Source organism: Rhinatrema bivittatum, chromosome 4 (assembly GCF_901001135.1).
Source record: "Rhinatrema bivittatum chromosome 4, aRhiBiv1.1, whole genome shotgun sequence".
Classification (NCBI taxonomy): Eukaryota; Metazoa; Chordata; class Amphibia; order Gymnophiona; family Rhinatrematidae; genus Rhinatrema; species Rhinatrema bivittatum.
Window position 1 is genome coordinate 87,340,366 of NC_042618.1, and position 13,976 is coordinate 87,354,341.

General features: G+C 47.1%; 1 protein-coding gene across 1 annotated transcript in view; it reads right to left on the minus strand.

Annotated features, from left to right (window-relative positions):
* Window positions 1–229: 229 nt before the first annotated feature.
* The window catches only part of COQ6 (coenzyme Q6, monooxygenase), a 128,543-nt gene continuing 114,796 nt past the window's right edge, over window positions 230–13,976 (minus strand). The window contains 2 exon segments of the mRNA XM_029598451.1: window positions 230–909; window positions 8,100–8,266. Of these exon segments, the coding sequence (XP_029454311.1) occupies window positions 880–909; window positions 8,100–8,266 (197 nt within the window). The 3' untranslated portion in view covers window positions 230–879.

Genomic DNA, 13,976 nt, shown 5'->3' on the forward strand with positions numbered 1-13,976 from the left:
AAACCTCTGCGGTCCTTCCCCTTCAGCAAACACAACACCTACCTGCTAGGTCAAAATTTCTTTCTTTCTCTTTTTTTTTTTTTTTTTTTTAAACACCTAAAACTTAGGCCCTAAACAGACTGTAGGTTTTGCACCCTCTCCACCTGCTAGGAGACAGAAGAATACTGCCAGACTGTAGGTGGCACCAGCCTAGATATAGGCGGAGTTTTTGTTTATAAACTTCTGTCTCCATCTGCTAAAGGGGGGGCAAAACCCAGGAGTCTGGACTGATCCTGGTACGTACAGGGAAAATTTATATTTTTTGAATGCACGAAAATATGCACTTGGTGGGTCCTGTGTTAACAGAAATATGAAGGATTACAGTAAATAAAAAATGCATGCAAAACATCTCCCTCTTTCCTATTCATTTTTAAAATATATGAATCGCCTAACAAAAAATTAAGAGCAAATTACATGGTACATCACAAATACAATAAACAATACAATATATAAAATAATCAACTCTCAACCTTTTCTCCTATTGTCGTTCCCACAGAGTAAAATAAACCAGCCAAGGAATTTGTTTCAAATTTGAAGTATACTGAATAAGACAGAATACCAACTTCAGTAATTCAGGGAAAAGGAAAACAAAATTTATTTACTTTTATAAAAAAAAAAAAATCTGGTGTATAGCCAACAGAATCAACAGCATCATACATGGATGAAGTGAGGAAATCTAGCATTCTAAAATAAATTTAATAACCACATTTCTTACATGTCTTATAACATCTTGTATGAATTCATCTTTTGAGTATGGAAGCAATAAAGTTTCTTTTCCCCTGATTAAAAGTCTTTTGCCTTAAGGAAAGTTGATAAAATTCAAGACTTCTTCCTTGAAATTCATTTGCTAGCGAAGTTCATAATTTGTTCCTGTAGTGAAAATACAAGAAATACAATTACCATGCTGTTGTCTCCACATCTAACAAAGGATGGAAAATGCAATACAATCATCTCATGAACAAACTTTATTTCCAAGGCTAGTCTCCACCGGCCTGGGAATGGGAGGTTGCTCCTAGGCCCTCCGCTAGACCACAGATGCTTTTGGTGAGTCCTGGGGGAGGGGTCATGGTGGGTGGGGGTCTCCATCTTGTAATAAATGGGAAGGATTGGGGCGGATTCAGGTTTTTTTTTTTAATAACTTGTTTTTACTCCCCCACCCCCCCAAAAATCGATAGAAAAAAAGCACATGAAATTGTGGTTTTTCTTTTTTTTAATTCACAAAATGCAACGAAATAGGAAATATCGTTGGTACTTCCTATTCCATTGCAAATGAATATCCACCCCTAGTATTTACCACATCTCTAAAAATTCCTCTCTTAGTCAATCAAGACCTCTCAAGAGCCAGGCTGCAAGACTAAATCAGCCTGGATCTTCATGCAGGAAAAGTCTGGGGTAAGCTGCACAGAGCAGCGGTTACTACTCTTAACAGAAGTGCGCTTTAATTTAGCCTTTTTAAAGTAAAAGTATTCTTAACAAATAAGCCTTGATGCTTTTGATGCAACTACAACATCACTTTCTGCTTTGAAGAAGGAGTAGTGGGGGGTGGAAGGAAGAGGAATTTGGATTCAGAGACAACCAACACGAGTCATGACATTTTTACAGTCTTGGGTACTGATGCGCAGACGTTAAGGAAAAAACACAGTACTGCTTATATGGCCAAGTCCATAAGCAAAGCACATCAAGCAGCAATGACTGATACATGGGGGGTAACCTGTCCAGCGTGGTGGATACTACCATGGGAAGCTTGCTGGGCAGATTTATTTATTTATTTATTAGCTTTTATATATCCACATTAACATAAGAAAACATAAGAAAATGCCATACTGGGTCAGACCAAGGGTCCATCAAGCCCAGCATCCTGTTTCCAACAGTGGCCAATCCAGGCCATAAGAACCTGGTAAGTACCCAAAAACTAAGTCTATTCCATGTAACCATTGCTAATGGCAGTGGCTATTCTCTAAGTGAACTTAATAGCAGGTAATGGACTTCTCCTCCAAGAACTTATCCAATCCTTTTTTTAAACACGGCTATACTACAGGTATAGGTACAGAGAAGGGCTACCAAAATGATAAGGGGAATGGAACAACTACCCTATGAGGAAAGACTAAAGAGGTTAGGACTTTTCAGCTTGGAGAAGAGACGACTGAGGGGGGATATGATAGAGGTGTTTAAAATCACGAGAGGTCTAGAACGGGTAGATGAGAATCGGTTATTTACTCTTTCGGATAGTAGAAAGACTAGGGGGCACTCCATGAAGTTAGTATGGGGCACATTTAAAACTAATCGGAGAAAGTTCTTTTTTACTCAACGCACAATTAAACTCTGGAATTTGTTGCCAGAGAATGTGGTTAGTGCATAAGAACATAAGAACATAAGAAAATGCCATACTGGGTCAGACCAAGGGTCCATCAAGCCCAGCATCCTGTTTCCAACAGTGGCCAATCCAGGCCATAAGAACCTCTTTGTCATTGCGATATAATTTGTACCCTGGTATAGCACTGTCTAATTTCAGTTAGTCAGTCAGAGTGACTGTGATATCACGGTGATAAAACTGTATAGTCTGCCTTCATCTGCTGGTAGGGGGAAACAACCCACTTGTTAAGGCCTGGACTGGTGTAGCTGGACAAAATAGAATAGGGTTTTCCGTAGAGCTGGGACCCTCCTTCCCCCCTTGTCAAAACACGCAAGGACTGAGAAATTAGGGACAAAAATTCCTCCTGAAGACGCACGCACCACTGAAGAGCCATCCTCATTCCCAGGAGGCTATTTCCCTTCCTCTATATCTCCTCTACTTCCCTAATCTCTCAGATCTGAGATAGATTAAATGCTATTCAGGGAATCCTTCAACCTGGCAGATTTATCCTCACATAGCTCCTCACCTTTCTCCTTTCTGTTTCTCTTCCTCACCAAACCCCCCCGAGGGCACCTGTGAACGACAGAAGGACTGGGATGGGTCCTAGGTCTGAGCTCTGTCCATATAAAAGACTTGGTAAAGGCACTTCAAAATTCCTTATACATTGAAGCCCATGAGGAGAATGAGGTTCCAAGACCTGAGATACTGTTTCCTTTGAACACAGTACTAACCATCTGCTCAGCCGGATCTGCATTCATATCCTGCACCATGGGGCTGAGAGAGGGAGGTGCCATATCCCTGTCATGCGGACGTGTTTCTAAAATGACCACCATTCCCATTGCGGTAGTGAGGCTGCCAGCAGGAGCAGACAATGCAATTGACCCCAATGATGAGGCCCGGACCCCTCCTAAGCAGCAAAATCACTGCGCTGCTCAGCTCCTCTCCACTCCAAACAGCCAGGCACTGCGCTGCTCAGCTCCTCTCCACTCCAAACAGCCAGGCACTGCGCTGCTCAGCTCCTCTCCACTCCAAACAGCCAGGCACTGCGCTGCTCAGCTCCTCTCCACTCCAAACAGCCAGGCACTGCGCTGCTCAGCTCCTCTCCACTCCAAACAGCCAGGCACTGCGCTGCTCAGCTCCTCTCCACTCCAAACAGCCAGGCACTGCGCTGCTCAGCTCCTCTCCACTCCAAACAGCCAGGCACTGCGCTGCTCAGCTCCTCTCCACTCCAAACAGCCAGGCACTGCGCTGCTCAGCTCCTCTCCACTCCAAACAGCCAGGCACTGCGCTGCTCAGCTCCTCTCCACTCCAAACAGCCAGGCACTGCGCTGCTCAGCTCCTCTCCACTCCAAACACCCAGGCACTGCGCTGCTCAGCTTCTCTCCACTCCAAACAGCCAGGCACTGCGCTGCTCAGCTCCTCTCCACTCCAAACAGCCAGGCACTGCGCTGCTCAGCTCCTCTCCACTCCAAACAGCCAGGCACTGTGCTGCTCAGCTCCTCTCCACTCCAAATACCCAGGCACTGCGCTGCTCAGCTCCTCTCCACTCCAAACAGCCAGGCACTGCGCTGCTCAGCTCCTCTCCACTCCAAACAGCCAGGCACTGCGCTGCTCAGCTCCTCTCCACTCCAAACAGCCAGGCACTGTGCTGCTCAGCTCCTCTCCACTCCAAACAGCCAGGCACTGCGCTGCTCAGCTCCTCTCCACTCCAAACAGCCAGGCACTGCGCTGCTCAGCTCCTCTCCACTCCAAACAGCCAGGCACTGCGCTGCTCAGCTCCTCTCCACTCTAAACAGCCAGGCACAAATTAGATCCCCTTCCAGCCCACTGCTGATGTCTAGCGTGGTCCTCCTCTCATGCTCAGCTGCCACAGACATCTCTCCCTGCTCTTCTGTTCAGCTGAAGTAAGTAACACCGCCACAATCGAGTACCCTGAATTTCAAAGGCTTACTCACTTGGAGAGCTGCTCGAAGAGATCTTCCAGCTTTAGCATTTTTAAATCTTTTTTAGCAAAGCAGGGAAACAAACAAATACTTTTACTTTAAAAAGGCTAAATTAAAGCGCACTCCAGAAAAAAAACTGAAAGTCCCTCTGGTCTAGGGCAATGCTCAACTGAGGGTGGGAGTACTACACTCATCTCAGGAGCAGCCTCTTCATCCAGTCTAACTAGGCTCAGCACGCAGTGTAGGAAATGCTTGCCTACCATCTGCTGGAGGGAGAGAATAGTGACAGGCTGAAGTCAGCATGGGAGCCTATAAGGTGTGGTATCAGTGAACCTCAATCTCTGTCTCCATCTGCTGGAGGGAGAGAATAGTGACAGGCTGAAGTCAGCATGGGAGCCTATAAGGTGTGGTATCAGTGAACCTCAATCTCTGTCTCCATCTGCTGGAGGGAGAGAATAGTGACAGGCTGAAGTCAGCATGGGAGCCTATAAGGTGTGGTATCAGTGAACCTCAATCTCTGTCTCCATCTGCTGGAGGGAGAGAATAGTGACAGGCTGAAGTCAGCATGGGAGCCTATAAGGTGTGGTATCAGTGAACCTCAATCTCTGTTTCCATCTGCTGGAGGGAGAGAATAGTGACAGGCTGAAGTCAGCATGGGAGCCTATAAGGTGTGGTATCAGTGAACCTCAATCTCTGTCTCCATCTGCTGGAGGGAGAGAATAGTGACAGGCTGAAGTCAGCATGGGAGCCTATAAGGTGTGGTATCAGTGAACCTCAATCTCTGTTTCCATCTGCTGGAGGGAGAGAATAGTGACAGGCTGAAGTCAGCATGGGAGCCTATAAGGTGTGGTATCAGTGAACCTCAATCTCTGTTTCCATCTGCTGGAGGGAGAGAATAGTGACAGGCTGAAGTCAGCATGGGAGCCTATAAGGTGTGATATCAGTGAACCACAATCTCTGTCTCCATCTGCTGAAGGGAGAGAATAGTGACAGGCTGAAGTCAGCATGGGAGCCTATAAGGCAGTGGTTCTCAACCTTTCTAATGCCGTGACCCCGCAATACAGTTCCTCATGTTGCGGTGACCCCTCGCCCCGCCCTCGCCCCGTGAGGGTGGGGTGAGGGCGGGGCTTTGGTCATATGGGGGTGGGGTTATGGATGGGGTTGGATTTTAGTGCACACTTATCATTTAATTATGACATTTATAATGTGAATGTAACTCAACTCACCATAGGTTCTCACATGCATGGCACACTGACCCATGATCGTCACGGGGCTAGATGTAAAAGTACAGTTTGTATCCACAGGAACCTCCCTGACCCACAATAATGGATGTAAAGCAGAATTATGACATTCCCCATACAACTCACCCTACAAAAAAGATATTCTGGTTCTAGTGACATCTCAGTAACAGCAACTCAAACTCCTTCTATTTCCAGGCTCAATAGCCCTACTTATGAAAAGACAGCAGTTTACCACCAATGCATGTCCTCTGAGAAAACACAACAAATAAGACCGATACAAACGCTTACATGCTAGCAAAATATCTCATCTCGGTAACAGACACAGAACCGACCTAACATACTCCCAGGATCTGTAGTAATGCACATAAACTAATCCGCACACAGTTACACCTGTATTATGGAATACACTCAAACAGGAGCAAGCCTATCTATGAAAAGGCAACACTACAAATATTAAATCAGGTCCTAAAAACCAATACACCTCTTATTAGGAAAACAGAACTAGCAAGCAGCTATAGATCCCCACACAGAAATAATTGTAAAACTATACTAATAAGCAGAATAAATGTTTCAAAACAGCTATGAACATCCAACAATTAAAAACGCATAAAAACTATTAAACATTCTCCAAACACCAATAAAATATTTCAAAAAAGCAGACATCACACAATAAAAATGGCAGTCAAGAAAAATAAACTTAAAAAGCCACCTTTACTTACCCCCTCCAGCAGCTCTCCTACTCCCCTTCCCTGCAGGCCGTGGCACTCACCAGAAGCAGCAGTAGAAGCTAAGCGCTATACTTATGGTCCTCTTCCTTAGTGCCCATGTCTCTCACACACACACACCATACCAGTCATGCCCCCATGACCAGTTTCTGTCTCTCACACACCAATCATCTCCCAAACAGTCTTTGGCACACACACACCAGTCACCTTCCTGAACAGTTTCTCTCATGCCATACACACACACACACACAGGCTTCCCACTCCCGTGTTCTACTTACATATACGGGCTTCTCACTCTCATAATCACTTTCTCACACACACACACACCAGTCACCTTCCTGAACAGTTTCTCTCATGCCATACACACACACACACAGGCTTCCCACTCCCGTGTTCTACTTACATATATGGGCTTCTCACTCTCATAATCACTTTCTCTGTCTGTCTCTCTCTCTCACACACACACACTCACTCACTCACCAGTCTCTCACTCCCATGCTTGTTCTCTCCACATGCACAGGCTTCTCATTCCCATAATCACTTTCTCTCTGTTACACACACACCAGTCTCTCTCATTTCCATGCTCACTCTCCACGTGCACAGGCTTCTCATTCCCTGAATCACATTCTCTCACATTCACACACACACACCAGTCTTTTTCTCTCACACACACCATCACCTTACCAAGCAGTCTCTCTCTCTCATGCATGCACACTCACCCTGGTTTCTCACTCCCATGCTTTCTTTCACCCCCACAACACCAGGCTTCTTACGCCCATGCTTTCTCACATACCCAGACTTCTCCCTTCCATGCTTTTTCTCTCTCTCACACACACACATCAGTCACCTCCCTGACTAATGTCTCACACTCTCACACACACATCAGTCACCTCCCTGACTAATGTCTCACACTCTCACATACACATCAGTCATCTCCCTGAGCAATCACTTTCATTGTCTCTCACATACACACACACACATCAGCTCTCTGACCAGTCAATCACACACAGGCTGGCTGGCTGCTTCTCTCTCTTTCTCTCACTCACTTCCTCTTCTCCCCCGAGCACAAATGGGAGCTGCAGCAGCCTCGCTGGCCAAGAAAGAAGAATCCCATCGGCCGCGGGAGGCTCGTGCTGCTCTCTCCTTTCTCCATTACCGGCTGCTTCAACTGCTCGGGGGCCGATGCTGCAGCCGCCGCTGCTACTTTTTCGCGCGGCTCTCTCTCCTTCCCGCGCACGATTCACTTCCTGTTCCGGGTCACGGGAGGGCAGGCGCAGGAAGAAGAAAAGGCCCAGCCACGGGTGCAGAGCTTCTTCTAGCGCCGCTGCCGTTCCCGCTGGGCTTGAACGTGCTTACAGCCCGGCGGCAACGGCAGCGGGAGAGACCGGGAGCGGGCGACCCCTGCGTTTTGGGCGTTCGACCCCCGCCGGGGTCGCGACCCATAGGTTGAGAACCGCTGCTATAAGGTGTGATATCAGTGAACCTCAATCTCTGTCTCCATCTGCTGGTTGGTGCACATAACTCAGATGTCTGGACTGATCTGGCTGGCTGAAGAGGAATAGCAACTTTCTGAGCTCATTTGTCATCTCATGGGAAGTTTAACTCTCTTTATGAGCTAATCTCTGCTATTATTTTAATGGCAACCTTTGCCTATATCTGTAGCTTACTGCTTGCTTTTTGGAAGCTCTGATACTTTTCATTCAACTTTTCTCTCTCAAGAGAACCATGGACTTTCAGTTCATTTCTATCATCTCTTATGGGAATCCCCTATTCATCTATGCCACAAAACAATTCTTACCTTGACTGGAGAAAGCATGTTTGTTGCTTGCAGACCTAAAGTTCTCAACAGTACAAGTGGAGCCTCTTTGGTTGAGTAAAGCCGATTCAGCATGTCAATTGCAGACATGAGAAGCACGTTATGCCTCTGTCGTTCTGTTTCATAAGCAAGAAGGTGCCTTATAGAGCCTAAATCAAAGAGGATTATGATTAAATAATTAAATAACCAGACTGAAAAAACAATTCTCTGTATACCCACCGACCAGAGAACACGGAGAAAATCATGACCCTTTGACAGAATATCTAAATTACAAATCACACAAATAATTTCTACGTTTAAACCTGCAAATCACCCTCTCAACCCCATCCCAGCTAGCCCCTTAAAAACTAATACATAGCACCATCGCTCCAACAATCACATCCTTAACCAACCAATCTTTCATGGAAGGTCTAGTCCCAGCAGGATAAAACAAGTAGTGATAAAACCTATCCTAAAAAATAAAACCAGCAGAATTGACAATTGGGAAAACTATCGACCTATATCCAACCTGCCTTTTCTATCCAAAATTCTTGAAAAAGCAAATGCTGCTTACCTCTAACAGGTGTTCTCACAGGACAGCAGGATGTTAGTCCTCACATATGGGTGACATCATCAGGATGGAGCCCAATCACGGAAAACTTCTGTCAAAGTTTCCAGACCTTTGACTGGCCCCTACTGGGCATGCCTAGCATAGCACCAACCCTGCAGCCAGCAGGGGTCCCCCTTCAGTCTTATTTGAAAGCTACAGGCAGTGCCGAAAAATAAAACAACAAACGTTACGAACCCAACACCGCGGGGCGGGGGCGGGTTTCGTGAGGACTAACATCCTGCTGTCCTGTGAGAACACCTGTTAGAGGTAAGCAACATTTGCTTTCTCACAGGACAAGCAGGATGGTAGTCCTCACATATGGGCAAGTACCGAGCTGAGGATGTCCGAACATGCACCAAATGTACCCAAAGGCGTGCAACAGGCACAACAACTGGGGTGGAATATGGTAGAGGGCATCCTGAACCCCACCGGGCAGGCGGAAGGGTGTTGGTATGTCACGTTGTGAACAGGTTACGAAGGACAGATTGGCCGAAGATGGAATCTTGTCTTCCGGCTTTGTCCAACCAATAGTGGGCTGCAAAGGTATGGAGAGAACTCCAGGTGGCAGCCCTGCAGATGTCATGAAGCGACACCGATCGCAGGTGTGCTACTGAAGTCGCCATGGCCCTCACAGAGTGTGCTTTAACATGGTCTTGAAATGAAATGCCCGCTTGCTGATAGCAAAAGGATATGCAGTCCGCCAACCAGGAGGAGAGAGTCTGCTTACACACAGGCTTCCCTAACTTGTTAGGGTGGAAAGATACGAACAATTGAGTGCTTTCCCTGTGGGCAGCTGAACGGTCTAGATAAAACGCTAGAGCCCGTTTACAGTCAAGGATATGCAGAGCCTGTTCTCCAGGGTTGGCATGAGGATTGGGAAAAAAGGTAGGTAGTATGATGGATTGATTGAGATGAAAATCCGAAACTACCTTAGGTAAAAATTTAGGGTGAGTGCGGAGTACCGCCCGGTCCTGTAGGAGTTTAGTGTAAGGCCTGTAACTCACTAACCCTGCGAGCTGACGTGATAGCCAAAAGGAAAATCACTTTCCACGTGAGATACCGAGAACCAGGTTAAGATCCCAAGAAGGGGCCGGAGGATGTAATGGAGGCTTGATATTTATTTATTTAAGATCTTTTACTATACCGACGTTCGTAGGACACATCATGCCGGTTTACAATTAACTGAAGCAGGAAGAAATTACAATGAACAAGGGGGGGGGGGTAAGGGGGCAAGCGAGAAGGGGGAAGAGGGGGGTAAGGGGTAAAGACAGCTGGAAATATAGAGGCAGGCGAGCGAGAAATGACGGGAATTAACAATGATAAACAGTAAAAAAAAACAAAAAACAAACAACAGATATTTAGCTATTTTCTTAAATGACATAGGAACAGGCAAAATATTTGATTACATAATTTCCTTGGTACATGTCCAAGGCAGGCAGAGTACAGAGGAGGGGGAAAGAGGAAAAACAAAAAAAAAAAACGAGGGCAGGGAGGGAAAGGGGGATGGGGGGGGGGAGAGAAGTGAATGTGAGGATGAAGATGGGCTATGTTTGATTGATGTCTGGGTAGGCTTATCTGAAGAGCCATGTCTTGATGCCTTTTTTGAAAGTGTGTAACAAGGGTTCAAGTCGTAGGTGGGGAGGGAGAGAGTTCCAGAGTGTGGGGCCGGCGACAGTGAAAGCTCTCTCCCTGGTATTGGTAAGGTGTGCGGTTCTGAGGGGTGGGGTGTGCAGGGTGCCGGTGAGGGTAGTTCTAGTGGGGCGGTTTGAGGTTCGGGAGCGAGGCATGTCCTTGAGCCATGCAGTGTTATTTTTGTGCAGTGTATTGTGCAGGATGGTAAGGGATTTATATTGAATACGGAAGGGGATCGGTAGCCAGTGCAAGTCCTTTAGTATGGGGGTTATGTGTTCAGTCTTACGGGTATTGGTTGTAATTCTCGCCAAGCATTCTGCAAGATTTGTAGAGGTTTGATGGTGGAGGAAGGGAGGCCTAACAGAAGGGCGTTGCAATAGTCCAGTTTGGAAAGGATAGTCGTCTGCAGGACTAATCGGAAGTCTTGGCCATGGAGGAGTGGCTTCAGTTTTTTGAGTATGTGGAGTTTGTTAAAGCCTCCTTTTAGTAGGGACTGAATGTGTGGTTTGAAGTTGAGGTGTTGGAGCAAGCCCTTCAAAAAGCGTGTTACAAGGGATTGTACGGATATAGGGACATCCCCGACACTTTATGGAAGGCGGCCACCGCACTGACATGCATTCTGATGGAAGATGTCTTGAGACCTGACTCTGACAAATGCCAGAGATAGTCCAAAAACTTCGGGATTGGACAGGAAAAGGGATCAAGGGACTGAGAAGAGCACCATGATGTGAACCTTTTCCATTTATAAGAGTAAGATTTTCTCGTGGAAGGTTTCCGTGAAGCAATCAAGACATGGGAAACTGGATCTGAAAGGTTAAGTGGCTGAAGGTTTAACCTTTCAACATCCATGCAGTCAGGGACAAGGCTTGAAAATTGGGATGGCGTAGGCACCTGTTGTTTTGAGTGATCAGAAGCGGGTCCTTTCCCAAGGGAATGTGCCTACAGATGGAGAGATCCTGAAGTATGGGAAACCACACTTGGCATGGCCAGTGAGGTGCTATCAGGATCATAGTTCCCTTGTCCTGACGTAACTTCACGAGAGTCTTCGAGAGAAGAGGAAGTGGAGGGAATGCATAAAGCAGACTGGTTGCCCATGAGAGGGAGAATGCGTCTCTGGGCTGAGAGTGTTCGCTGCGAATGAGGGAGCAGTAGTTGTCTACTTTGTGGTTCTGAGGGGACGCAAAAAGGTCTATCTGAGGATATCCCCATTCTTGGAAGATGGAGTTCGCTACCGAGGAGTTGAGTGACCACTCGTGCGGTTGAAAGACGCGACTCAGCTTGTCTGCCAACACATTGTCCACTCCCGGCAAGTAGGTGGCCCTGAGGTACATCGAATGGGAGAAAGCGTCCGCCCAAATCTGCGCAGCTTCCTGACACAGAAAGAAGGAACCTGTGCCTCCCTGTTTGTTGATGTACCACATGGCCACCTGGTTGTCCGTCTGAATTAGGATGACCTGATTTGACAGGCGATCCTGAAAAGCCTGAAAAGCCCTGAGAGCATCTCTTATTGCTCGAAGCTCCAGGAAATTTATTTGATGTTTGGCTTCCTCTGGAGACCAAGAGCCTTGTGTCTGCAGATCGGCTACATGGGCTCCCCACCCGAGGTTGGAAGTGTCGGTGGTGAGAATGACTTGAGGATTTGGAACCTGAAAGGGCAATCCCTGGAGGAGATTGGTTTGATTTTTCCACCAGGTGAGAGACAGACGGAGTGAGTCGGTGATGTGGACAATGGCCGACAGAGGCTGAATAGCTTGAATCCATTGAGACCTCAGAGTCCAGTGCATAAGTCTCATGGCCAAGCGGGCCATTGGTGCGACATGGACTGAGGACGCCATGTGTCCTAGAAGGACGAGGAATTGGTGAGTGGTCGCAGCGTGCTGAGACTGCAGCTGGTGAGCGAGAGACACGAGAGTTAGTGCTCGTTGTCGAGGCAGGAAAGCCTTTGTTGCAAGGTGTCCAAGTCTGCCCCAAAGAACAACAAGGTTTGAGATGGGACTAAATAGGATTTCTCATCAATTACGACAAATCCTAACGAAACTAGTATAGGGTTAGATTGAGGGACAACATAGCAGCTTGCTGAGTTGGAGCCCTGATTAACCAGTCGTCCAGATAGGGGTAAACGTGAACACCTTGTTGCCTGAGGAAAGCTGCAATGACTATGAGGCATTTTGTAAAGACTCGTTGTGCAGATGCTAGGCCAAACGGAAGCAATTGGTACTGATAGTGCTTGGGGCCTACTAGGAACCGCAGGTACTTGCGATGACCTGGACTTATCGCGATATGGGTGTATGCGTCCTGGAGGTCCAAAGAGCAGAGCCAGTCTCCTCTTTGTAGAAGAGGTAGAAGCGATCCCAAGGTTACCATCTTGAACTTTTCACGCTGGAGGCACTTGTTGAGAGCATGTAGGTCCAGAATTGGACGAACACCCCCTGATTTTTTGGGGATTAGAAAGTACCGAGAATAGAACCCTAGGCCTTCCTGAGAGTGTGGAACGGGATCTATTGCTCTTGACTGGAGAAGGAGGGAGACCTCTTGATCCAGAAGAATGGCGTGATCGGATGCCCTCCACGTCTGTAGAGGTGGGGAGTCCGGTGGTAGGGCGAGAAAGTTCAGATGGTAACCCTGAGCAATGATTGCCAATACCCATTGGTCGGATGTGATTGAATGCCACATGTTGTGAAATTGGCACAGTCGATCTCCCACTGGTATGTGCGACAGAGGAATCTGGCTGCTGCTCTCCAAGCGGAAGTAAAAAACCTGAAGCAGGCCCTGGTTGGAGAGCTGCTTGTGGTTTTTGTTTTCAGGCTTGGCGAGACTGAGGTTTTTGATAAGGTCTCATAGCACGGGATCTGGCTGGTGGCGGGTAGGACTTCCTTGGAAGGTAGAACGACTTCTTAGAGTCCTTTCTAAAGGGCTGCTTTGAGGAGAAGTCAGAAGGCATCAAAGAGAGCTGTTTTAGGGTCTCATGATGGTCTTTTAATTCAGCCACCATCCGTTGGATATGTTCACCGAACAGATTTTCTCCTACATATGGTAGGTTGGACAACCGGTCTTGCACTTCTGGGCGAAGGTCAGAAGACTTGAGCCAGGCCCACCGTCTCACCGAAATAGCAGCTGCAGACACTCTGGTAGAGGTGTCAAAAATGTCATAAGATGTTCTGATCTCATGCTTGCCTGCTTCAAAACCTTTGCTTACAAGGGTTTGTAGTTGGTCTTGGAATTGCTGAGGCAGGGAGTCTGAGAAGTCCTGTATTTGCTTAAAGATGACCCTGTTATATTGGGTCATATAAAGCTGATAGGCAGCGATTCGGGAGATGAGCATGGCCCCTTGGAATACTCGTCAACCAATGTTATCTAGGAATTTCTGTTCCTTACCAGGAGGGGTAGATGAGTGAGGTTTTGACCTTTTTGCCCTCTTTTGTGCAGACTCTACCACAACCGAGTGGTGATCAAGCTGTGATTTTTGAAAGCCTGGGGCTGACTGAACTAAATAAGTGGTGTCAGCCTGTGTACTGGAGCAATTGATCCAGGATTTTCCCAGTTCTTTTTGAGGAGATCGAGAAGGACCTGATGGATGGGAATAGAGGTGATCACCTTGGGGGCATCCAGGAATTGGAGTAACTCCATCATCTGGTGCC